The sequence below is a fragment of the Salvelinus fontinalis genome, chromosome 34, assembly GCF_029448725.1.
Source record: "Salvelinus fontinalis isolate EN_2023a chromosome 34, ASM2944872v1, whole genome shotgun sequence".
In the NCBI taxonomy this organism is placed as follows: Eukaryota; Metazoa; Chordata; class Actinopteri; order Salmoniformes; family Salmonidae; genus Salvelinus; species Salvelinus fontinalis.
The window spans coordinates 34,793,318-34,819,693 of NC_074698.1; the positions used below are offsets into that span (position 1 = coordinate 34,793,318).

At 50.2% G+C, this 26,376-nt stretch overlaps 1 protein-coding gene across 4 annotated transcripts in view; it reads left to right on the forward strand.

Moving 5' to 3' along the window:
- cyth1a (cytohesin 1a) overlaps positions 1-26,376 on the forward strand; it is a 121,768-nt gene that overhangs the window by 70,590 nt on the left and 24,802 nt on the right. For all 4 annotated transcript variants that reach the window (XM_055898578.1, XM_055898576.1, XM_055898577.1 and 1 more), the window contains exons 2-6: positions 8,821-8,903; positions 17,108-17,172; positions 20,286-20,352; positions 21,207-21,325; positions 22,488-22,568. In XM_055898578.1, the coding sequence (XP_055754553.1) occupies positions 8,821-8,903; positions 17,108-17,172; positions 20,286-20,352; positions 21,207-21,325; positions 22,488-22,568 (415 nt within the window). The remainder of the gene's footprint in view (positions 1-8,820; positions 8,904-17,107; positions 17,173-20,285; positions 20,353-21,206; positions 21,326-22,487; positions 22,569-26,376) is intronic.

A 26,376-nucleotide genomic window follows, 5' to 3' on the forward strand; every position in this document is an offset into this window, starting at 1 on the left:
TGCACTATAAAGGCTATAGGGTGCCATTGGGGACACCTGCTTATATTCCGAGAAGGGAAGTGAGTGTGACATGGCACTGATGTCACAACAAGAACGGACTACTCCCTCATGTGGTTTTGTGATGTGAAGCAGAGTGTTTGACCTGCAGCTAGGGGCTGTGTTTCTGCTACGGCCCTGAATAGCCTGCCATCTACATGTCTGGGGAAGAGGATAGCTATAGGGTTATAGGAGGAAGGCCATAGTTAAGGGATGCCTTGGTCTCTCTCGATCTCTCGCTCTCTGTCTCTGTCTCTATATCTCTCTATCTCTCTCTCTCTCTCTAATTTGTTCTCTCTCTGGGTCTTGTGGTGTTCTTCTAACTGTCCCTACCAGTCAAGACAGGAATGCAGTGGATGGTTGTGTATGTTGTTTCCCCAGATGCCTCCACCCAGTATGACTTCTCTGTCAGGATGAGGACTTCATTTCCTGTTGTGTCTGTTAAGCACACAGCACTGCTGTGGCTTTACTCAGCGTGACATTCACTTGGACAATCCATGGAAGATGAGGCCCTATTGATAGGATAAAATCTGCCCTATTGGATAGGATTCCTACCAGGCCTATCAGCAGCAGCAGTGTGTGTGTGCGGTGTGTGTGTGCGGTGTGTGTACAGTATGTAAGGCCAGGTATCAAAAACATTCTTCGTCTCAAGGAGATTCTGACTGCCTGCATAAAGAAATAAAAGGCCATTCTAGTATTTATTTAGCTGTGTGTCTAACAGACATGGTCAATGTCTTAGCCTTGGCAGGTGACAGACAGACAGACAGACAGACAGACAGACAGACAGACAGACAGACAGACAGACAGACAGAAAGACAGAAAGACAGAAAGAAAGAAAGAAAGAAAGCAAGCAAGCAGGTGGTTGTCATGGATACTTTGAGAGTCTAAATCCCTCTCTGGTCCTGGGCTTGTTAGTGTTCTAGTGAGCCCCACCGGGGTCAACCACAGCCCCTGATCTTTGACCTATGAACCTCCAGCTTATGATCTCCTGGGTGTTGATGCAGGAGAGGGGTCACCAGCGGGTGCTGTTCACACCCCCATAGAGAGAGGCCGCGGGTACAGGGAGCACCTTATCGTCTGCGTTTCAATAGGAAGTTGATCCATTGGGTTTGAGAGACTCAGACATGGATGATGGATTGTTGAGGAAAGTGTGTTGTCTCAACATGTATGAAATGATTTGAGCTGGGCTGAGTCAGTGTCTGGGTCTCAGATGGGTTCAGAATCCTCTGTTACAGGGTCCTGTTGTTGTGTTGTGAATGGTGTCACCTTTGGTTAGTGCTGTATAGACATGACTCTCTCCTTGACTTTCAATGGCCCTGACACACACACACACACACACACACACACACACACACACACACACACACACACACACACACACACACACACACACACACACACACACACACATAGAGCAGCCCAATCATTCAGGACAGCTTGCTCCTCCCTCAGTCCTTGGCCCGGGGGAAGCTAATAATAACCGTATAGGCAGTGACAGTGCTTTGAGATATGCCACGCTACTGCTGGCCTGACACTGCTGGCCTGACACTGCTGACCTGGCACTGCTGCTCTGGCACTGCTGGCCTGACACTGCTGGCCTGGCACTGCTGGCCTGGCACTGCTGGCCTGGCACTGCTGACCTGGCACTGCTGACCTGGCACTGCTGGCCTGGCACTGCTGGCCTGGCACTGCTGGCCTGGCACTGCTGGCCTGGCACTGCTGGCCTGGCACTGCTGGCCTGACACTGCTGGCCTGCACTGCTGGCCTGACACTGCTGGCCTGGCACTGCTGGCCTGGCACTGCTGGCCTGGCACTGCTGGCCTGACACTGCTGGCCTGGCACTGCTGGCCTGACACTGCTGGCCTGGCACTGCTGGCCTGGCACTGCTGGCCTGACACTGCTGGCCTGACACTGCTGGCCTGACACTGCTGGCCTGGCACTGCTGGCCTGACACTGCTGGCCTGACACTGCTGGTCTGGCACTGCTGGCCTGGCACTGCTGGCCTGACACTGCTGGCCTGGCACTGCTGGCCTGACACTGCTGGCCTGGCACTGCTGGCCTGACACTGCTGGCCTGACACTGCTGGCCTGGCACTGCTGGCCTGGCACTGCTGGCCTGACACTGCTGGCCTGACACTGCTGGCCTGACACTGCTGGCCTGGCACTGCTGGCCTGGCACTGCTGGCCTGGCACTGCTGGCCTGGCACTGCTGGCCTGGGCTTGTATTTGACTTGGACTGAGCTGGTACACACATACCAGAGGATATGATCCCCCAGAGTGCAGTATAGAGCATGTCTAGTGTGACCTGGAGGAGTCACAGACCATTACAGAACCTTTGATCCTGTTTGTTGCCCTTTGTGGTGTTGGTGGTGGATGTGATGTCACACGTGAGGCGGCGTGGTTTCTTCCCCCGTGTCTCTAAAATCATTTGGCTTCAATTGATTTCATTTTGGGCCCTCGGTGGTGTTGTAGGGCGGCCTTTACAACCCACTTGTAAATGAATCTGGGGAAATACTGTCTTATTGCTTCGCTGTGATGTGCTGTGGACTTGACTGTTCTTGGAGTGTTTGTTAACATGGTGGGACAGTAGGCTTCCTGCAGGCTGCTCTGTACTGCTGGGAAACCTCAAGTCTTTCTCTTGGAGTGTTTGTTAACATGGTGGGGCAGTAGGCTTCCTGCAGGCTGCTCTGTACTGCTGGGAAACCTCAAGTCTTTCTCTTGGAGTGTTTGTTAACATGGTGGGGCAGTAGGCTTCCTGCAGGCTGCTCTGTACTGCTGGGAAACCTCAAATCTTTCTCTTGGAGTGTTTGTTAACATGGTGGGACAGTAGGCTTCCTGCAGGCTGCTCTGTACTGCTGGGAAACCTCAAGTCTTTCTCTTGGAGTGTTTGTTAACATGGTGGGGCAGTAGGCTTCCTGCAGGCTGCTCTGTACTGCTGGGAAACCTCAAATCTTTCTCTTGGAGTGTTTGTTAACATGGTGGGACAGTAGGCTTCCTGCAGGCTGCTCTGTACTGCTGGGAAACCTCAAGTCTTTCTCTTGGAGTGTTTGTTAACATGGTGGGACAGTAGGCTTCCTGCAGGCTGCTCTGTACTGCTGGGAAACCTCAAGTCTTTCTCTTGGAGTGTTTGTTAACATGGTGGGGCAGTAGGCTTCCTGCAGGCTGCTCTGTACTGCTGGGAAACCTCAAGTCTTTCTCTTGGAGTGTTTGTAAACATGGTGGGGCAGTAGGCTTCCTGCAGGCTGCTCTGTACTGCTGGGAAACCTCAAGTCTTTCTCTTGGAGTGTTTGTTAACATGGTGGGGCAGTAGGTTTCCTGCAGGCTGCTCTGTACTGCTGGGAAACCTCAAGTCTTTCTCTTGGAGTGGTTGTTAACATGGTGGGGCAGTAGGTTTCCTGCAGGCTGCTCTGTACTGCTGGGAAACCTCAAGTCTTTCTCTTGGAGTGTTTGTTAACATGGTGGGGCAGTAGGTTTCCTGCAGGCTGCTCTGTACTGCTGGGAAACCTCAAGTCTTTCTCTTGGAGTGTTTGTTAACATGGTGGGACAGTAGGCTTCCTGCAGGCTGCTCTGTACTGCTGGGAAACCTCAAGTCTTTCTCTTGGAGTGTTTGTTAACATGGTGGGGCAGTAGGTTTCCTGCAGGCTGCTCTGTACTGCTGGGAAACCTCAAGTCTTTCTCTTGGAGTGTTTGTTAACATGGTGGGGCAGTAGGCTTCCTGCAGGCTGCTCTGTACTGCTGGGAAACCTCAAGTCTTTCTCTTGGAGTGTTTGTTAACATGGTGGGGCAGTAGGCTTCCTGCAGGCTGCTCTGTACTGCTGGGAAACCTCAAGTCTTTCTCTTGGAGTGTTTCTCTTGGAGTGTTTGTTAACATGGTGGGGCAGTAGGCTTCCTGCAGGCTGCTCTGTACTGCTGGGAAACCTCAAGTCTTTCTCTTGGAGTGTTTGTTAACATGGTGGGACAGTAGGCTTCCTGCAGGCTGCTCTGTACTGCTGGGAAACCTCAAGTCTTTCTCTTGGAGTGTTTGTTAACATGGTGGGACAGTAGGCTTCCTGCAGGCTGCTCTGTACTGCTGGGAAACCTCAAGTCTTTCTCTTGGAGTGTTTGTTAACATGGTGGGGCAGTAGGCTTCCTGCAGGCTGCTCTGTACTGCTGGGAAACCTCAAGTCTTTCTCTTGGAGTGTTTGTTAACATGGTGGGACAGTAGGCTTCCTGCAGGCTGCTCTGTACTGCTGGGAAACCTCAAGTCTTTCTCTTGGAGTGTTTGTTAACATGGTGGGGCAGTAGGCTTCCTGCAGGCTGCTCTGTACTGCTGGGAAACCTCAAGTCTTTCTCTTGGAGTGTTTGTTAACATGGTGGGACAGTAGGCTTCCTGCAGGCTGCTCTGTACTGCTGGGAAACCTCAAGTCTTTCTCTTGGAGTGTTTGTTAACATGGTGGGACAGTAGGCTTCCTGCAGGCTGCTCTGTACTGCTGGGAAACCTCAAGTCTTTCTCTTGGAGTGTTTGTTAACATGGTGGGGCAGTAGGCTTCCTGCAGGCTGCTCTGTACTGCTGGGAAACCTCAAGTCTTTCTCGTGGAGTGTTTGTTAACATGGTGGGACAGTAGGCTTCCTGCAGGCTGCTCTGTACTGCTGGGAAACCTCAAGTCTTTCTCTTGGAGTGTTTGTTAACATGGTGGGACAGTAGGCTTCCTGCAGGCTGCTCTGTACTGCTGGGAAACCTCAAGTCTTTCTCTTGGAGTGTTTGTTAACATGGTGGGACAGTAGGCTTCCTGCAGGCTGCTCTGTACTGCTGGGAAACCTCAAGTCTTTCTCGTGGAGTGTTTGTTAACATGGTGGGGCAGTAGGCTTCCTGCAGGCTGCTCTGTACTGCTGGGAAACCTCAAGTCTTTCTCTTGGAGTGTTTGTTAACATGGTGGGACAGTAGGCTTCCTGCAGGCTGCTCTGTATGCTGGGAAACCTCAAGTCTTTCTCTTGTAGTGTTTGTTAACATGGTGGGACAGTAGGCTTCCTGCAGGCTGCTCTGTACTGCTGGGAAACCTCAAGTCTTTCTCTTGGAGTGTTTGTTAACATGGTGGGGCAGTAGGCTTCCTGCAGGCTGCTCTGTACTGCTGGGAAACCTCAAGTCTTTCTCTTGGAGTGTTTGTTAACATGGTGGGACAGTAGGCTTCCTGCAGGCTGCTCTGTACTGCTGGGAAACCTCAAGTCTTTCTCTTGGAGTGTTTGTGAACATGGTGGGGCAGTAGGTTTCCTGCAGGCTGCTCTGTACTGCTGGGAAACCTCAAGTCTTTCTCTTGGAGTGTTTGTGAACATGGTGGGGCAGTAGGCTTCCTGCAGGCTGCTCTGTACTGCTGGGAAACCTCAAGTCTTTCTCTTGGAGTGTTTGTTAACATGGTGGGGCAGTAGGTTTCCTGCAGGCTGCTCTGTACTGCTGGGAAACCTCAAGTCTTTCTCTTGGAGTGTTTGTTAACATGGTGGGGCAGTAGGCTTCCTGCAGGCTGCTCTGTACTGCTGGGAAACCTCAAGTCTTTCTCGTGGAGTGTTTGTTAACATGGTGGGACAGTAGGCTTCCTGCAGGCTGCTCTGTATGCTGGGAAACCTCAAGTCTTTCTCTTGTAGTGTTTGTTAACATGGTGGGACAGTAGGCTTCCTGCAGGCTGCTCTGTACTGCTGGGAAACCTCAAGTCTTTCTCTTGGAGTGTTTGTTAACATGGTGGGACAGTAGGCTTCCTGCAGGCTGCTCTGTACTGCTGGGAAACCTCAAGTCTTTCTCTTGGAGTGTTTGTTAACATGGTGGGGCAGTAGGTTTCCTGCAGGCTGCTCTGTACTGCTGGGAAACCTCAAGTCTTTCTCTTGGAGTGTTTGTTAACATGGTGGGACAGTAGGCTTCCTGCAGGCTGCTCTGTACTGCTGGGAAACCTCAAGTCTTTCTCTTGGAGTGTTTGTTAACATGGTGGGACAGTAGGCTTCCTGCAGGCTGCTCTGTACTGCTGGGAAACCTCAAGTCTTTCTCTTGGAGTGTTTGTTAACATGGTGGGGCAGTAGGCGTCCTGCAGGCTGCTCTGTACTGCTGGGAAACCTCAAGTCTTTCTCTTGGAGTGTTTGTTAACATGGTGGGACAGTAGGCTTCCTGCAGGCTGCTCTGTACTGCTGGGAAACCTCAAGTCTTTCTCTTGGAGTGTTTGTTAACATGGTGGGGCAGTAGGCTTCCTGCAGGCTGCTCTGTACTGCTGGGAAACCTCAAGTCTTTCTCTTGGAGTGTTTGTTAACATGGTGGGGCAGTAGGCGTCCTGCAGGCTGCTCTGTACTGCTGGGAAACCTCAAGTCTTTCTCTTGGAGTGTTTGTTAACATGGTGGGACAGTAGGCTTCCTGCAGGCTGCTCTGTACTGCTGGGAAACCTCAAGTCTTTCTCTTGGAGTGTTTGTTAACATGGTGGGGCAGTAGGCTTCCTGCAGGCTGCTCTGTACTGCTGGGAAACCTCAAATCTTTCTCTTGGAGTGTTTGTTAACATGGTGGGACAGTAGGCTTCCTGCAGGCTGCTCTGTACTGCTGGGAAACCTCAAGTCTTTCTCTTGGAGTGTTTGTTAACATGGTGGGACAGTAGGCTTCCTGCAGGCTGCTCTGTTCTGCTGGGAAACCTCAAGTCTTTCTCTTGGAGTGTTTGTTAACATGGTGGGACAGTAGGCTTCCTGCAGGCTGCTCTGTACTGCTGGGAAACCTCAAGTCTTTCTCTTGGAGTGTTTGTTAACATGGTGGGGCAGTAGGCTTCCTGCAGGCTGCTCTGTACTGCTGGGAAACCTCAAGTCTTTCTCTTGGAGTGTTTGTTAACATGGTGGGGCAGTAGGCTTCCTGCAGGCTGCTCTGTACTGCTGGGAAACCTCAAGTCTTTCTCTTGGAGTGTTTGTAAACATGGTGGGGCAGTAGGCTTCCTGCAGGCTGCTCTGTACTGCTGGGAAACCTCAAGTCTTTCTCTTGGAGTGTTTGTTAACATGGTGGGGCAGTAGGCTTCCTGCAGGCTGCTCTGTACTGCTGGGAAACCTCAAGTCTTTCTCTTGTAGTGTTTGTAAACACGGTGGGACGGTAGGCTTCCTGCAGGCTGCTCTGTACTGCTGGGAAACCTCAAGTCTTTCTCTTGTAGTGTTTGTTAACATGGTGGGGCAGTAGGCTTCCTGCAGGCTGCTCTGTACTGCTGGGAAACCTCAAGTCTTTCTCTTGTAGTGTTTGTTAACATGGTGGGACAGTAGGCTTCCTGCAGGCTGCTCTGTACTGCTGGGAAACCTCAAGTCTTTCTCTTGGAGTGTTTGTTAACATGGTGGGGCAGTAGGCTTCCTGCAGGCTGCTCTGTACTGCTGGGAAACCTCAAGTCTTTCTCTTGGAGTGTTTCTCTTGGAGTGTTTGTTAACATGGTGGGGCAGTAGGCTTCCTGCAGGCTGCTCTGTACTGCTGGGAAACCTCAAATCTTTCTCTTGGAGTGTTTGTTAACATGGTGGGACAGTAGGCTTACTGCAGGCTGCTCTGTACTGCTGGGAAACCTCAAGTCTTTCTCTTGGAGTGTTTGTTAACATGGTGGGACAGTAGGCTTCCTGCAGGCTGCTCTGTACTGCTGGGAAACCTCAAGTCTTTCTCTTGGAGTGTTTGTTAACATGGTGGGGCAGTAGGCTTCCTGCAGGCTGCTCTGTACTGCTGGGAAACCTCAAGTCTTTCTCTTGGAGTGTTTGTTAACATGGTGGGACAGTAGGCTTCCTGCAGGCTGCTCTGTACTGCTGGGAAACCTCAAGTCTTTCTCTTGGAGTGTTTGTTAACATGGTGGGGCAGTAGGCTTCCTGCAGGCTGCTCTGTACTGCTGGGAAACCTCAAGTCTTTCTCTTGGAGTGTTTGTAAACATGGTGGGGCAGTAGGCTTCCTGCAGGCTGCTCTGTACTGCTGGGAAACCTCAAGTCTTTCTCTTGGAGTGTTTGTTAACATGGTGGGGCAGTAGGTTTCCTGCAGGCTGCTCTGTACTGCTGGGAAACCTCAAGTCTTTCTCTTGGAGTGGTTGTTAACATGGTGGGGCAGTAGGTTTCCTGCAGGCTGCTCTGTACTGCTGGGAAACCTCAAGTCTTTCTCTTGGAGTGTTTGTTAACATGGTGGGGCAGTAGGTTTCCTGCAGGCTGCTCTGTACTGCTGGGAAACCTCAAGTCTTTCTCTTGGAGTGTTTGTTAACATGGTGGGGCAGTATGCTTCCTGCAGGCTGCTCTGTACTGCTGGGAAACCTCAAGTCTTTCTCTTGGAGTGTTTGTTAACATGGTGGGGCAGTAGGCTTCCTGCAGGCTGCTCTGTACTGCTGGGAAACCTCAAGTCTTTCTCTTGGAGTGTTTGTGAACATGGTGGGGCAGTAGGCTTCATGCAGGCTGCTCTGTACTGCTGGGAAACCTCAAGTCTTTCTCTTGGAGTGTTCTCCCCCTGACTGGCTTCTAATGTAAGCTAAGGCCAGGATGTGCAGGAAACCATATCTTCTTCTTAGCTTTCAGTGTTTTTGTCAGTTACCGATTGTCTTACTTCCCAAACAGACCTCTCACCCTCCTCTAGTTATTTCCTTCTCTCTCTGTCTCTCTTTCTCCTCGTTCTTTCTCTCTAGGCTCCCAGACCCGACTCAGAGCCTTCCATCTCTTGTTGATAGTTTAGTCTCATTACCCTGCCTAAGGGAACAGGTAGGCTACAGTGAGAACGATAGGGCCCAGGAAGGTGTGTTCTGTGAGGTTTTTGGGATAACCCAAACCTAACCTCTCTCTCTCTCTGTCCCCACAGTGCCAGACGACCTTACCCCTGAGGAGCAGCATGAGCTGGAAAACATCCGCAGACGCAAGCAGGAGCTGATGGAAGACATTCAGGTACGCTGTGTGTGGAGAGGAGGAGAGAGGTGTGTGTGTGGAGAGGAGGAGAGAGGTGTGTGTGTGGAGAGGAGGAGAGAGGTGTGTGTGTGTGTGGGGAGGAGGAGAGAGATGTGTGTGTGGAGAGGAGGAGAGAGGTGTGTGTGTGGGGAGAGGAGGAGAGAGGTGTGTGTGGAGAGGAGGAGAGAGGTGTGTGTGTGGGGAGGAGGAGAGAGATGTGTGTGTGTGTGGGGAGGAGGAGAGAGATGTGTGTGTGGAGAGGAGGAGAGAGGTGTGTGTGTGGGGAGAGGAGGAGAGAGGTGTGTGTGTGTGTGGGGAGGAGGAGAGAGATGTGTGTGTGGAGAGGAGGAGAGAGGTGTGTGTGTGGGGAGGAGGAGAGAGGTGTGTGTGTGGGGAGAGGAGGAGAGAGGTGTGTGTGTGTGTGGGGAGGAGGAGAGAGATGTGTGTGTGGGGAGGAGGAGAGAGGTGTGTGTGTGGGGAGGAGGAGAGAGGTGTGTGTGTGGGGAGAGGAGGAGAGAGGTGTGTGTGTGTGTGGGGAGGAGGAGAGAGATGTGTGTGTGGAGAGGAGGAGAGAGGTGTGTGTGTGTGGGGAGGAGGAGAGAGGTGTGTGTGTGGGGAGAGGAGGAGAGAGGTGTGTGTGTGTGTGGGGAGGAGGAGAGAGATGTGTGTGTGTGGAGAGGAGGAGAGAGGTGTGTGTGTGGGGAGGAGGAGAGAGGTGTGTGTGTGTGTGGGGAGGAGGAGAGAGATGTGTGTGTGGAGAGGAGGAGAGAGGTGTGTGTGTGGGGAGAGGAGGAGAGAGGTGTGTGTGTGGAGAGGAGGAGAGAGGTGTGTGTGTGTGGGGAGGAGGAGAGAGATGTGTGTGTGGGGAGGAGGAGAGAGGTGTGTGTGTGGGGAGAGGAGGAGAGAGGTGTGTGTGTGGGGAGGAGGAGAGAGGTGTGTGTGTGTGGGGAGGAGGAGAGAGGTGTGTGTGTGTGGGGAGGAGGAGAGAGGTGTGTGTGTGTGGGGAGGAGGAGAGAGGTGTGTGTGTGTGTGGGGAGGAGGAGAGAGGTGTGTGTGTGGGGAGGAGGAGAGAGGTGTGTGTGTGGGGAGGAGGAGAGAGGTGTGTGTGTGGGGAGGAGGAGAGAGGTGTGTGTGGGGAAGGGAGAGAGGTGTGTGTGGGGAGGAGGAGAGAGGTGTGTGTGGGGAGGAGGAGAGAGGTGTGTGTGGGGAGGAGGAGAGAGGTGTGTGTGGGGAGGAGGAGAGAGGTGTGTGTGGGGAGGAGGAGAGAGGTGTGTGTGGGGAGGAGGAGAGAGGTGTGTGTGGGGAGGAGGAGAGAGGTGTGTGTGGGGAGGAGGAGAGAGGTGTGTGTGGGGAGGAGGAGAGAGGTGTGGGGAGAGGAGGAGGAGAGAGGTGTGGGGAGAGGAGGAGGAGAGAGGTGTGTGTGGGGAGGAGGAGAGAGGTGTGTGTGGGGAGGAGGAGAGAGGTGTGTGTGGGGAGGAGGAGAGAGGTGTGTGTGGAGATGAGGAGAGAGGTGTGTGTGGGGAGGAGGAGAGAGGTGTGTGTGGTGAGGAGGAGTGAGGTGTGTGTGGGGAGGAGGAGAGAGGTGTGTGTGGGGAGGAGGAGAGAGGTGTGTGTGGAGATGAGGAGAGAGATGTGTGTGGGGAGGAGGAGAGAGGTGTGTGTGGGGAGGAAGAGTGAGGTGTGTGTGGGGAGGAAGAGAGAGGTGTGTGTGGGGAGGAAGAGAGAGGTGTGTGTGGGGAGGAAGAGAGAGGTGTGTGTGGGGAGGAGGAGAGAGGTGTGTGTGGGGAGGAGGAGAGAGGTGTGTGTGTGGGGAGGAGGAGAGAGGGGTGTGTGTGGGGAGGAGGAGAGAGGTGTGTGTGGGGAGGAGGAGAGAGGTGTGTGTGTGTGGGGAGGAGGAGAGAGGTGTGTGTGTGGGGAGAGGAGGAGAGAGGTGTGTGTGTGGGGAGAGGAGGAGAGAGGTGTGTGTGTGGGGAGGAGGAGAGAGGTGTGTGTGGGGAGGAGGAGAGAGGTGTGTGTGGGGAGGAGGAGAGAGGTGTGTGTGGGGAGGAGGAGAGAGGTGTGTGTGGGGAGGAGGAGAGAGGTGTGTGTGGGGAGGAGGAGAGAGGTGTGTGTGGGGAGGAGGAGAGAGGTGTGTGTGGGGAGGAGGAGAGAGGTGTGTGTGTGGGGAGGAGGAGAGAGGTGTGTGTGTGGGGAGGAGGAGAGAGGTGTGTGTGGGGAGGAGGAGAGAGGTGTGTGTGGAGAGCAGGAGAGAGGTGTGTGTGGGGAGGAGGAGAGAGGTGTGTGTGGGGAGGAGGAGAGAGGTGTGTGTGGGGAGGAGGAGAGAGGTGTGTGTGGGGAGGAGGAGAGAGGTGTGTGTGGGGAGGAGGAGAGAGGTGTGTGTGGGGAGGAGGAGAGAGGTGTGGGGAGAGGAGGAGGAGAGAGGTGTGTGTGGGGAGGAGGAGAGAGGTGTGTGTGGGGAGGAGGAGAGAGGTGTGTGTGGTGAGGAAGAGTGAGGTGTGTGTGGGGAGGAGGAGAGAGGTGTGTGTGGGGAGGAGGAGAGAGGTGTGTGTGGAGATGAGGAGAGAGGTGTGTGTGGGGAGGAAGAGTGAGGTGTGTGTGGGGAGGAGGAGAGAGGTGTGTGTGGGGAGGAGGAGAGAGGTGTGTGTGGGGAGGAGGAGAGAGGTGTGTGTGGGGAGGAGGAGAGAGGTGTGTGTGGGGAGGAGGAGAGAGGTGTGTGTGGGGAGGAGGAGAGAGGTGTGGGGAGAGGAGGAGGAGAGAGGTGTGGGGAGAGGAGGAGGAGAGAGGTGTGGGGAGAGGAGGAGGAGAGAGGTGTGGGGAGAGGAGGAGGAGAGAGGTGTGGGTAGAGGAGGAGGAGAGAGGTGTGTGTGGGGAGGAGGAGAGAGGTGTGTGTGGAGATGAGGAGAGAGGTGTGTGTGGGGAGGAGGAGAGAGGTGTGTGTGGTGAGGAAGAGTGAGGTGTGTGTGGGGAGGAGGAGAGAGGTGTGTGTGGGGAGGAGGAGAGAGGTGTGTGTGGGGAGGAGGAGAGAGGTGTGTGTGGGGAGGAGGAGAGAGGTGTGTGTGGGGAGGAGGAGAGAGGTGTGTGTGGGGAGGAGGAGAGAGGTGTGTGTGGGGAGGAGGAGAGAGGTGTGTGTGGGGAGGAGGAGAGGTGTGTGTGGGGAGGAAGAGAGAGGTGTGTGTGGGGAGGAGGAGAGGTGTGTGTGGGGAGGAGGAGAGAGGTGTGTGTGGAGAGGAGGAGAGAGGTCTGTGTGGGGAGGAGGAGAGAGGTCTGTGTGGGGAGGAGGAGAGAGGTGTGTGTGGTGAGGAAGAGTGAGGTGTGTGTGGGGAGGAAGAGAGAGGTGTGTGTGGGGAGGAGGAGAGAGGTGTGTGTGGGGAGGAGGAGAGAGGTGTGTGTGGGGAGGAGGAGAGAGGTGTGTGTGGGGAGGAGGAGAGAGGTGTGTGTGGGGAGGAGGAGAGAGGTGTGTGTGGGGAGGAGGAGAGAGGTGTGTGTGGGGAGGAGGAGAGAGGTGTGTGTGGGGAGGAGGAGAGAGGTGTGTGTGGGGAGGAGGAGAGAGGTGTGTGTGGAGAGCAGGAGAGAGGTGTGTGTGGGGAGGAGGAGAGAGGTGTGTGTGGGGAGGAGGAGAGAGGTGTGTGTGGGGAGGAGGAGAGAGGTGTGTGTGGGGAGGAGGAGAGAGGTGTGTGTGGGGAGGAGGAGAGAGGTGTGTGTGGGGAGGAGGAGAGAGGTGTGGGGAGAGGAGGAGGAGAGAGGTGTGGGGAGAGGAGGAGGAGAGAGGTGTGTGTGGGGAGGAGGAGAGAGGTGTGTGTGGTGAGGAAGAGTGAGGTGTGTGTGGGGAGGAGGAGAGAGGTGTGTGTGGGGAGGAGGAGAGAGGTGTGTGTGGAGATGAGGAGAGAGGTGTGTGTGGGGAGGAAGAGTGAGGTGTGTGTGGGGAGGAGGAGAGAGGTGTGTGTGGGGAGGAGGAGAGAGGTGTGTGTGGGGAGGAGGAGAGAGGTGTGTGTGGGGAGGAGGAGAGAGGTGTGTGTGGGGAGGAGGAGAGAGGTGTGTGTGGGGAGGAGGAGAGAGGTGTGTGTGGGGAGGAGGAGAGAGGTGTGGGGAGAGGAGGAGGAGAGAGGTGTGGGGAGAGGAGGAGGAGAGAGGTGTGGGTAGAGGAGGAGGAGAGAGGTGTGGGTAGAGGAGGAGGAGAGAGGTGTGTGTGGAGAGGAGGAGAGAGGTGTGTGTGGAGAGGAAGAGAGAGGTGTGTGTGGGGAGGAAGAGAGAGGTGTGTGTGGGGAGGAGGAGAGAGGTGTGTGTGTGGGGAGGAAGAGAGGTGTGTGTGTGGGGAGGAGAGAGTTGTGTTAAGATGTATTGAGGGTTACATCAGTATCAAAGCATCTTCCAGTATCATAATGTGTTCCAGACACACACTGATCCTTAGTTGTCTAAAGTACAGTAGAAGTCTGTTGGTAGGATTTGTCTCTCCCTTCCAAACCTGTTAATTCATCACCCCCAGTGCTCCATCCCTGTCATGTGAAACATACCACATTCTCCAGTCAGAGAGGCATGGTTCTTCTACATCAGAATATTTCTATCTGAGCGTTCCTCAACGTTGTGCCCTGCTGAACGCAGCCCTGCTTTGGAGGGGTGGAAGGGTGGAGGTCTTGGGTGTGTGTGGGTGGGGGGGGGGGGGGGGGTCTAGGGGTGTAGGGGGGAGGTCTTGGGGTGTAGGGAGGGGTGTGGGGGGGAGGTCTTGGGGGTATAGGGAGGATGCTTCTCAACCCTTTTTCTGTTGCCCCAGCAGGCCCTCTGCAGGCTCTGTCTGTCCTCTCCTCTGCTTTTTGATGAAATATTGACTTGACTTGCCAGTTAGCTCTACCCCTGCCTTAATCCTCCAGATGCCCCGCACTGCAAAGAGACTGAATATATCCTCCAGATAGTATGACCCATGAAGAATGTGGCATTTCCCCCCACAAAGTGCAGGATCCCCTTTAGTAACCTGACTATCTTGAGATGGAGCCTAGCTAGTTGTATGTGTACTATTTAGTGGTTGACTGGGAGTGTGACCAGTAGGGGGACTAACAGTAGATTAATAGGGCAAGAAAAGTCAGACCTGGGTCAAATAGGATTTGTTTTATTTCAAATACTAGGAGTGTTTGATTGAGCAAGGAATTTGAAAGACAAATACTATTTGAACCCACGTCTTGGAAGAACGTTAAGATGTAAAATGACTAGATCATTTCATTTGGTGTCACTCCTCACACACCCAGCCAGAATGGGGTTAGCTAAGTTCCCATGAGACAAGCAGAGTCCTTCATCCACCCTTCATCTACTGTGTCAGTCAATGAAGCTCATATCAAGGCAGGGAGGTTAATTAATACATGTATTTCTTGCACTAAAATGTAACGTTGCCTCTCCATGGTGTCTTTCTTTTCATTGACCTTTATTTATCCAGGCTAGTCTTACCAAGAGTGCAAAGCACTGGTGACCTCTGTGGTGTGTCTGGTGACCCTGGTCATTCTCAGTAACATGGTCCTTGTGACACTCTAGCATCCCCTGGCCTGGCTGGCTGTGATGACAACACAGGAGGATGAGAAATATCACACTCTCTTTATTAGCTGTGTGTGTCCCCATGCCATCATGATGTAGTTTCCCCCTCCAGTCTCCACTAGAGGTCGACCGATTATGTTTTTTCAATGCCGATACCGATTATTGGAGGATCAAAAAAGCCGATACTGATTAATTGGACGAATAAAAAAAAATAAAAAAAATTGTAATAATGACAATTACAACAATACTGAATGAACACTTATTTTAACTTAATATAATACATCAATAAAATCAATTTAGCCTCAAATAAATAATGAAACATGCTCAATTTGGTTTAAATAATGCAAAACACAGTGTTGGAGAAGAAAGTAAAAGTGCAATATGTGCCATGTAAGAAAGCTAACGTTTCAGTTCCTTGCTCAGAACACGAGAACATATGAAAGCTGGTGGTTCCTTTTAACATGAGTCTTCAATATTCCCAGGTAAGAAGTTTTAGGTTGTAGTTATTATAGGAATTATAGGACTATTTCTCTATACGATTTGTATTTCATTAACCTTTGACTATTGGATGTTCTTATAGGCACTTTAGTATTGCCAGTGTAACGGTATAGCTTCCGTTCCTCTCCTCGACCCTACCTGGGCTCGAACCAGGAAAACATCGACAACAGCCACCCTCGAAGCAGCGTTACCCATGCAGAGCAAGGGGAACAACTACTCCAAGTCTCAGAGCGAGTGACGCTTGAAACGCTATTAGCGCGCACCCTGCTAACTAGCTAGCCATTTCACATCGGTTACACCAGCCTAATCTCGGGAGTTGATAGGCTTGAAGTCATAAACAGCGCAATGCTTGAAACACAGTGAAGAGCTGCTGGGCAAAACGCGCGAAAGTGCTGTTTGAATGAATGCTTACAAGCCTGCTGCTGCCTACCATCGCTCAGTCAGACTGCTCTATCAAATCATAGACTTAGTTATAACATAATAACACACACAAATACGAGCCTTAGGTCAATAATATGGTCAAATCCGGAAACTATCATCTCGAAAACAAAACGTTTATTCTTTCAGTGAAATACGGAACCGTTACGTATTTTATCTAACGGGTGGTATCCATAAGTCTAAATATTCCTGTTACATTGCACAACCTTCAATGTTATGTCATAATTACGTAAAATTCTGGCAAATTAGTTCGCAACGAGCCAGGCGGCCCAAACTGTTGCATATACCCTGACTCTGCGTGCAATGAACGCAAGAGAAGTGACACAATTTCACCTGGTTAATATTGCCTGCTAACCTGGATTTCTTTTAGCTAAATATGCAGGTTTAAAAATATATACTTCTGTTTATTGATTTTAAGAAAGGCATTGATGTTTATGGTTAGGTACAGTCGTGCAACGATTGGGCTTTTTTCGCAAATGCGCTTTTGTTAAATCATCCCCCGTTTGGCGACGTTGGCTGTCTTTGTTAGGAAGAAATAGTATTCTCACAGTTCGCAACGAGCCAGGCGGCCCAAACTGCTGCATATAACCTGACTCTGTTGCAAGAGAAGTGACACCATTTCCCTAGTTAAAAGAAATTCATGTTAGCAGGCAATATTAACTAAATATGCAGGTTTAAAATATATATACTTGTGTATTGATTTTAAGAAAGACATTGATGTTTATGGTTAGGTACACATTGGAGCAACGACAGTCCTTTTTCGCGAATGCGCACCGCATCGATTATATGCAACGCAGGACACGCTAGATGAACTCGTAATATCATCAACCATGTGTGGTTAACTAGTGATTATGATTGATTGATTGATTGTTTTTTATAAGATATACATTTTAATGCTAGCTAGCAAATTACCTTGGCTTCTTACTGCATTCGCGTAACAGTTCCTAGGCCATCATGGAAAGTAAGAATGTGTTCTTAACTGACTTGCCTAGTTAAATAAAGGTGTAAAAACAAATATCGGCCAAATCGGTGTCCAAAAATACCGATTTCCGATTGTTATGAAAACTTGAAATCGGCCCTAATTAATCAGCCATTCCGATTAATCGGTCGACCTCTAGTCTCCACCCTGTTTCACCCTCGTATGGGGCCCTGACTGGCGACTGCCCTTCACCATCCCACCCTCCCTCTCCGGAAGAGCTGTCAGAAAAGGCAGAATCGGCAATATCTCCATTAATCTCCCAAACATAACCCCAAAATAATCAAATGTCCTGCTCCCTACTCCATGTGTATGGAGGGCATTCACCAATGTTCCTCCCTTTTAATGTGGTTTGTAAAGAAGAAAGTGTTTTGGAGAAAGAGAGACCTGCTGCTAGGCACGTACACATCCGGTTGAGATTAGATTAGAGTGGTTAGTGTCAGTATTGGTTAGGGTTTTGGGGAGACTGCATGGTGGCAGCAGTGGGCACAGACTGGGCACTGATGGGTCTGTAGGAGAAATAGAATGTTCTGGAACCTCACAATCTGTCCTGGGACAGCAGACTGAGTGTAATGCTCTGTGTGTTAGGTCCTAACCCCCTCCTCTCTAATTTCCAGCGTCTGAAGAATGAGACAGCAGACTGAGCGTAATGCTCTGTGTGTTTGGTCCTAATCCCCTCCTCTCTCTAATTTCCAGCGTCTGAAGAATGAGACAGCAGACTGAGCGTAATGCTCTGTGTGTTTGGTCCTAATCCCCTCCTCTCTCTAATTTCCAGCGTCTGAAGAATGAGATAGCAGAAGTGACCAGTGAGATTGAGAACCTGGGTTCCACAGAGGAGAGGTGAGTGTGTAACAGTATGGAATCAGGTTTCCTTAGGGTTCCTTAAGGTTCTTCAGGGTTTCTTAGTTTTTTTTAAGGTTCTTCAGGGTTCCTTACCATCTCCTATCTCTGACAGTCCAAATTGCTTTGTTGTTTGTATTCCATTAACTTAGCAAATGACTGTTGTTAAATATTTATACCTTAATGTCCAGATAGTACCAACCCTCTTCCCCTCCCCAAAACACCACGCACACACATGCACGCACACACATGCACACCGCCACATACATACACACACTGACTAGAGCTTTTAAATGTTTGATCAGCCACGCCCACCGTGATGCCGGGGGCTATTCAATAATGCAGAGGTGTTTGGGTAGAACAGACAATGGAGGGTCCCTAGGGAGGGAAGAAGTGAAGGGGTACTTTGGAGTGTGGGCCGTGGGGTACTCAAGTTGAGGGGGATCCCATTCCACCACCCACTTCTTTTTCAGACATGCCCTTTTGTTTGCTCTGACCATTTACTAAGTTGTATAAAGAGCTGGAATTCAGAATCATCTGAGTCTTTATCTATCCATGTGTCAAAGACAATCAGCTGGGCAAACTGGTGTTTTTCTTTCTGGGAATAACCAACTCCTGTAGCTTTGGAAATGGGCCGTGGTTCAATAGTGGTCATCTGTTATAACTGACGCTGGGGAGAACTCTAGTTCCCAATGACAATAGCCAAAGGAATGCTGGGAGAAATAATGAATCAAAGAGGAAGTCTGGTGACCTTTGGCTAGCCGGGGCAAGGTGACGTAAGCATGGTGACAGTGAAGACGGAGTAGACTTTGACCTCTCGACACTCCAGGTCTGAGAAATGGGCTTTTCCCATCATGCTTATTGTTGAGTCACCATTTCATCTTGAATGTTGTCATCAGTGGCCCATTGGAGCAGTTTTAACTGCCAAGCTGATGAGACAATGTTCAATTCATGAAAGTATTATTTTAATAAGTGAATGAATACATAATATTGACCCAATGTGAGATGAGTAAATAGATCATGGAGATCAATGTGTGTGATTTGAAATGAAAAGACAAATTCCAATCTACTTTTTCACTCTTTAGACAAAGTTTATATTTACATGGCATCACACAAACACTTATTCTTGGGGCTGGTTTCCCAGACCCTGATTAAGCATAGTGCTGGACTGAAAAGCATGCTCAATGGAATATCTCCACTGAAAGTGTTTTGTAGTGCAGGACTAGCCTTCATTGGTATCCAGGAAACCAGCCCTGGCAGTATCACAGATGGGGAATACAATAATAATGTATCTCTAATTCATTTCATATTAATCAAATGGCTACCTGGACTATTTGCATTGACCCCCTTTTTTACACTCCTGCTACTCTGTTTATTATCTATGCATAGTCACTTTACCCCTACCTACATGTACATATGACCTGAATTACCTGGACTAACCTGTACCCCCTCACATTGACTCAGTACCGGTACCCCCTCACATTGACTCAGTACCAGTACCCCCTCACATTCACTCAGTACCGGTACCCCCTCACATTGACTCAGTACCAGTACCCCCTCACATTGACTCAGTACCAGTACCCCCTCACATTGACTCAGTACCGGTACCCCCTCACATTGACTCAGTACCTGTACCACCTCACATTGACTCAGTACCAGTACCCCCTCACATTGACTCAGTACCAGTACCCCCTCACATTGACTCAGTACCGGTACCCCCTCACATTGACTCAGTACCGGTACCCCCTCACATTGACTCAGTACCGGTACCCCCTCACATTGACTCAGTACCTGTACCCCCTCACATTGACTCAGTACCGGTATCCCCTCACATTGACTCAGTACCTGTACCCCCTCACATTGACTCAGTACCGGTACCCCCTCACATTGACTCAGTACCTGTACCCCCTCACATTGACTCAGTACCTGTACCCCCTCACATTGACTCAGTACCTGTACCCCCTCACATTGACTCAGTACCGGTACCCCCTCACATTGACTCAGTACCTGTACCCCCTCACATTGACTCAGTACCTGTACCCCCTCACATTGACTCAGTACCTGTACCCCTTCACATTGACTCAGTACCTGTACCCCCTCACATTGACTCAGTACCTGTACCCCCTCACATTGACTCAGTACCTGTACCCCCTCACATTGACTCAGTACCTGTACCCCCTCACATTGACTCAGTACCTGTACCCCCTCACATTGACTCAGTACCGGTACCCCCTCACATTGACTCAGTACCTGTACCCCCTCACATTGACTCAGTACCGGTACCCCCTCACATTCACTCAGTACCTGTACCCCCTCACATTGACTCAGTACCTGTACCCCCTCACATTGACTCAGTACCGGTACCCCCTCACATTGACTCAGTACCTGTACCCCCTCACATTGACTCAGTACCGGTATCCCCTCACATTGACTCAGTACCTGTACCCCCTCACATTGACTCAGTACCTGTACCCCCTCACATTGACTCAGTACCGGTACCCCCTCACATTGACTCAGTACCGGTACCCCCTCACATTGACTCAGTACCTGTACCCCCTCACATTGACTCAGTACCTGTACCCCCTCACATTGACTCAGTACCAGTACCCCCTCACATTGACTCAGTACCTGTACCCCCTCACATTGACTCAGTACCTGTACCCCCTCACATTGACTCAGTACCTGTACCCCCTCACATTGACTCAGTACCGGTACCCCCTCACATTGACTCAGTACCTGTACCCCCTCACATTGACTCAGTACCTGTACCCCCTCACATTGACTCAGTACCGGTACCCCCTCACATTGACTCAGTACCTGTACCCCCTCACATTGACTCAGTACCTGTACCCCCTCACATTGACTCAGTACCGGTACCCCCTCACATTGACTCAGTACCTGTACCCCCTCACATTGACTCAGTACCGGTACCCTCTGTATATAGCCTCCTTATTGTTATTTATTGTGTTACCTTTTTCTTTTACTTTAGTTTATTTAGCAAATATTTTCTTACTCTGCATTGTTGGTTAAGTTCTTGTAAGTATTTCACGATACTCCTGTTGTATTCCGCGCATGTGACATACAATTTGATTCTATTTGATTTAATGTTGCAGGAAAAACATGCAGAGGAATAAGCAAGTGGCTATGGGCCGAAAGAAATTCAACATGGACCCTAAAAAGGTGAGTATCAAATAGACCAGGGCTGGTTTCCCAAAAGGTGAGTATCAAATAGACCAGGGCTGGTTTCCCAAAAGGTGAGTATCAAATAGACCAGGGCTGGTTTCCCAAAAGGTGAGTATCAAATAGACCAGGGCTGGTTTCCCAAAAGGTGAGTATCAAATAGACCAGGGCTGGTTTCCCAAAAGGTGAGTATCAAATAGACCAGGCTGGTTTCCCAAAAGCATCGTAGCACGAACATCTTCTTCATTCTATTGAAACTAAATGCACAAAGATGATCTTAGTGCTACGATGCTTTTGGGAATCTCAGCCCAGGGTTATTCACATCTTATCCTACGAGGTCCGGGGCCTGCTGGTTCTTTGTTCTACCTGATCATTATTCCACCCACCGGGTGTCCCAGGTCTAAATCAGTCCCTGGTTAGAGGGGAACAAGGAAACAAAGCAGTGCAACTGACTTCCAGGTTCAGAGTTGAATTGGAGGGAAATAGACATTCTGAATGTGTCCTGTGGGTTTGATATACTTGTGCTGTTCCAGGTTGTGGGTTTTTTGCATTACCACTGAGTCAACTCTCAGGTCTGACAATGTGTGGAGAAGTGTTTGACATCTCACGAACCACAATAACAATTGTAGTGACCTTAACCAAACGCCTAGCAACCTCATCAATCAGGAGGTTCCATCCTCTTGACATTATGGTATGGATCGTACCCGTGTTGGAATCCCGGTCGGGGTTACCCCCGATTTAGCTAAAATATGATTTCAATCTTTTGATATGCACTGTACGGCTACAAACAATACGACCTGGAACGCCCCCGTTGTACGAGGGTCTGACACGGGGTGTATGTTGTATTTTCTCAGGGGATTAAGTTCCTGATTGAGAACGACCTGCTTAAGCACACCAGCGATGACATCGCCCAGTTCCTGTACAAGGGGGAGGGGCTAAACAAGACCGCCATCGGAGACTACCTTGGGGAGAGGTCAGTGGGGGGCAAGATGCATGCTACGTCTCTTTATGTGGTTGTGTCGGGGTGTGTGTGTGTATGTCTGTGTGTTATGTGGTTCAGAAGGACGTCACTTCTTTCCTGTCAAAGGTCCCATTTCCAGATCACATACTTTCCTCTGTCAGGTCAGGCACATCCCCTTTCCTCCAACAACCTTTTCCCCCCAACGCCCTTTTCCCCCAACGCCCTTTTCCCCCAACGCTCTTTTCCCCCAACGCCCTTTTCCCCCAACGCCCTTTTCCCCCAACGCCCTTTTCCCCCAACGCCCTTTTCCCCCAACGCCCTTTTCCCCCAACGCCCTTTTCCCCCAACGCCCTTTTCCCCCAACAGCCTTTATTAGATCCACATCTAGACCCTCAGACTTCGAAACAGAGACGTTGATTCCTTCACAGTCCGTCTGACTTTGATTTCCACTTCATCCATTCTAAATAATGTTAAGTACCTAAAAATCCTGGAATGTTGGTTGAAGCTGAAAAAACTGTCAAAGTTGAGTTTCTCCTGAAGAAATACCATCTTTTATATTAATTCAAAGCCACAAAACAGGCAACACCCAATGGCTGTGCGTTGTGTGTGTTATTACCCTGGGTGCATTGCCTACCTTATAGTGCTACGGCCTGGGTGTGGTCGGCTAGTCGACAAGCCAGACCAGGAAGTGGAGAGCTGAGTTGTGTTTATTAGGGCATGAACACCACCCAGATACCGTCATGGATGCTCTGCTCTGTCCAATTGGTATGAAGAGATTTCTGATTCCAGTGGGGGAGGGGCAGACTGTGTGTGCTCTCCCTGATTGGTCAGGAATCCCCCAGGGCAGAGCTGGCTTTGACCCTGTCAGGGATAGGTCCTGGGAGGCCTCCTGTCTATCTCAGGGGGAGTATCACTAACTCCAAAGGCCACAGATGTCAAGAAGAGTGATGTCATGATAGAGGTGTCACCGTGTGTGTGTGTGTGTGTGTTTTCCTCCCCCAGTTTTTATTGATTGTGTGAGCATATACATACGTGTGTATGTGCGTGTGTGTCTGGCTGTGTGTCTAAATGTGTGTGTGTTTGTCATTTTTTGTGTCTGTGTCTCTACACTCAAATAATTGAACAATGATTTCAGAAAATCATTACTAAACATATTCTATTATTTTCCCTGCAGAGATGAGTTCAACCTCCAGGTCCTCCATGACTTTGTGCAGCTCCATGAATTCACCGACCTGAACCTGGTCCAGGCCCTGAGGTAAGAGCCTCCTAGTGGGGCTTTATAACCACCTCCCTCCCCGTACAAATTGCTCCTACAAATCACACGCACATACACACACACACTCAAAACGTCTCTGACTCTCCGGAGAGCCAGAGCACAGACTTATATCACAACCTCTTCCTGATATAGCATTGTCCTGTAGTTACCTAACGTTGTTATTATCCTCCTGATATAGCATTATCCTATAGTTACCTAACGTTGTCATTATCCTCCTGATATAGCATTGTCCTATAATTACCTAACGTTGTCATTATCCTCCTGATATAGCATTGTCCTGTAGTTACCTAACGTTGTCATTATCCTCCTGATATAGCATTGTCCTATAGTTACCTAACGTTGTCATGATCCTCCTGATATAGCATTGTCCTATAGTTACCTAATGTTGTCATTATCCTCCTGATATAGCATTGTCCTATAGTTACCTAACGTTGTCATGATCCTCCTGATATAGCATTGTCCTATAGTTACCTAACGTTGTCATGATCCTCCTGATATAGCATTGTCCTATAGTTACCTAACGTTGTCATTATCCTCCTGATATAGCATTGTCCTATAGTTACCTAACGTTGTCATGATCCTCCTGATATAGCATTGTCCTATAGTTACCTAACGTTGTCATGATCCTCCTGATATAGCATTGTCCTATAGTTACCTAACGTTGTCATGATCCTCCTGATATAGCATTGTCCTATAGTTACCTAATGTTGTCATTATCCTCCTGATATAGCATTGTCCTATAGTTACCTAACGTTGTCATGATCCTCCTGATATAGCATTGTCCTTAGACAATGTCCGGGAGCACTGGTTGGTCGGACCAATTGAGGTAGTATGTACATGAATGTATAGTTAAAGTGACTATGCATATATGATAAACAGAGAGAAGCAGCAGCGTAAAATAGGGGTTGGTGGGGGGAGGCACACAATGCAAATAGTCCGGGTAGCCATTTGATTACCTGTTCAGGAGTCTTATGGCTTGGGGGTAAAAACTGTTGAGAAGCCTTTTTGTCCTAGACTTGGCACTCCGGTACTGCTTGCCATGCTGTAGTAGAGAGAACAGTCTATGACTGGGGTGGCTGGGGTCTTTGACAATATTTAGGGCCTTCCTCTGACACCGCCTGGTGTAGAGGTCCTGGATGGCAGGAAGCTTGGCCCCAGTGATGTACTGGGCCGTACGCACTACCCTCTGTAGTGCCTTGAGGTCGGAGGCTGAGCAATTGTCGTACCAGGCAGTGATGCAAGCAGTCAGGATGCTCTCGATGTTGCAGCTGTAGAACCTTTTGAGGATCTCAGGACCCATGCCAAATCTTTTTAGTTTCCTGAGGGGGAATAGGCTTTGTCGTGCCCTCTTCACGACTGTCTTGGTGTGTTTGGACCATTCTAGTTTGTTGGTGATGTGGACACCAAGGAACTTGAAGCTCTCAACCTGCTCCACTACAGCCCCGTCGATGAGAATGGGGTGTGCTCGGTGCTCCTTTGCCTGTAGTCCACAATCATCTCCTTAGTCTTGCTTACGTTGAGGGATAGGTTGTTATTCTGGTACCACCTGTACAGAAACAGGAGATAGACTATCCTCCTGTCTAGGGTGTGTACTTGTACATCAAGCTGCCTCACTACAGAAACAGGAAGTAGATGGTTTAGCATCCTGTCTATGGGGTGTACCTGTACATCAAGCTGCCTCACTACAGAAACAGGAAGTAGACTAGGGTCCTGTCCAGGGAGTGTACCTGTACATCAAGCTGTCTCACTACAGAAACAGGAAGTAGACTAGGGTCCTGTCCAGGGAGTGTACCTGTACATCAAGCTGCCTCACTACAGAAACAGGAAGTAGACTAGGGTCCTGTCCAGGGAGTGTACCTGTACATCAAGCTGTCTCACTACAGAAACAGGAAGTAGACTAGGGTCCTGTCCAGGGAGTGTACCTGTACATCAAGCTGTCTCACTACAGAAACAGGAAGTAGACTAGGGTCCTTTCCAGGGAGTGTGCCTGTACATCAAGCTGCCTCACTACAGAAACAGGAAGTAGACTAGGGTCCTTTCCAGGGAGTGTACCTGTACATCAAACTGCCTCACTACAGAAACAGGAAGTAGACTAGGGTCCTGTCCAGGGAGTGTACCTGTACATCAAGCTGCCTCACTACAGAAACAGGAAGTAGACTAGGGTTCTGTCCAGGGAGTGTACCTGTACATCAAGCTGCCTCACTACAGAAACAGGAAGTAGACTAGGGTCCTGTCCAGGGAGTGTACCTGTACATCAAGCTGTCTCACTACAGAAACAGGAAGTAGACTAGGGTCCTGTCCAGGGGGTGTACCTGTACATCAAGCTGCCTCACTACAGAAACAGGAAGTAGACTATGGTCCTGTCTAGGGTGTGTACCTGTACATCAAGCTGTCTCACTACAGAAACAGGAAGTAGACTAGGGTCCTGTCCAGGGAGTGTACCTGTACATCAAGCTGTCTCACTACAGAAACAGGAAGTAGACTAGGGTCCTGTCCAGGGAGTGTACCTGTACATCAAGCTGTCTCACTACAGAAACAGGAAGTAGACTAGGGTCCTTTCCAGGGAGTGTACCTGTACATCAAGCTGCCTCACTACAGAAACAGGAAGTAGACTAGGGTCCTGTCCAGGGAGTGTACCTGTACATCAAGCTGTCTCACTACAGAAACAGGAAGTAGACTAGGGTCCTTTCCAGGGAGTGTACCTGTACATCAAGCTGCCTCACTACAGAAACAGGAAGTAGACTAGGGTCCTGTCCAGGGAGTGTACCTGTACATCAAGCTGCCTCACTACAGAAACAGGAAGTAGACTAGGGTCCTGTCCAGGGAGTGTACCTGTACATCAAGCTGCCTCACTACAGAAACAGGAAGTAGACTAGGGTCCTGTCCAGGGGGTGTACCTGTACATCAAGCTGTCTCACTACAGAAACAGGAAGTAGACTAGGGTCCTGTCCAGGGAGTGTACCTGTACATCAAGCTGCCTCACTACAGAAACAGGAAGTAGACTAGCTTCCTGTCCAGGGAGTGTACCTGTACATCAAGCTGCCTCACTACAGAAACAGGAAGTAGACTAGGGTCCTGTCCAGGGAGTGTACCTGTACATCAAGCTGCCTCACTACAGAAACAGGAAGTAGACTAGGGTCCTGTCCAGGGAGTGTACCTGTACATCAAGCTGCCTCACTACAGAAACAGGAAGTAGACTAGGGTCCTGTCCAGGGAGTGTACCTGTACATCAAGCTGCCTCACTACAGAAACAGGAAGTAGACTAGGGTCCTGTCCAGGGAGTGTACCTGTACATCAAGCTGTCTCACTACAGAAACAGGAAGTAGACTAGGGTCCTGTCCAGGGGGTGTACTTGTACATCAAGCTGTCTCACTACAGAAACAGGAAGTAGACTAGGGTCCTGTCCAGGGAGTGTACCTGTACATCAAGCTGTCTCACTACAGAAACAGGAAGTAGACTAGGGTCCTTTCCAGGGAGTGTACCTGTACATCAAGCTGCCTCACTACAGAAACAGGAAGTAGACTAGGGTCCTTTCCAGGGAGTGTACCTGTACATCAAACTGCCTCACTACAGAAACAGGAAGTAGACTAGGGTCCTGTCCAGGGAGTGTACCTGTACATCAAGCTGCCTCACTACAGAAACAGGAAGTAGACTAGGGTCCTGTCCAGGGAGTGTACCTGTACATCAAGCTGCCTCACTACAGAAACAGGAAGTAGACTAGGGTCCTGTCCAGGGAGTGTACCTGTACATCAAGCTGCCTCACTACAGAAACAGGAAGTAGACTAGG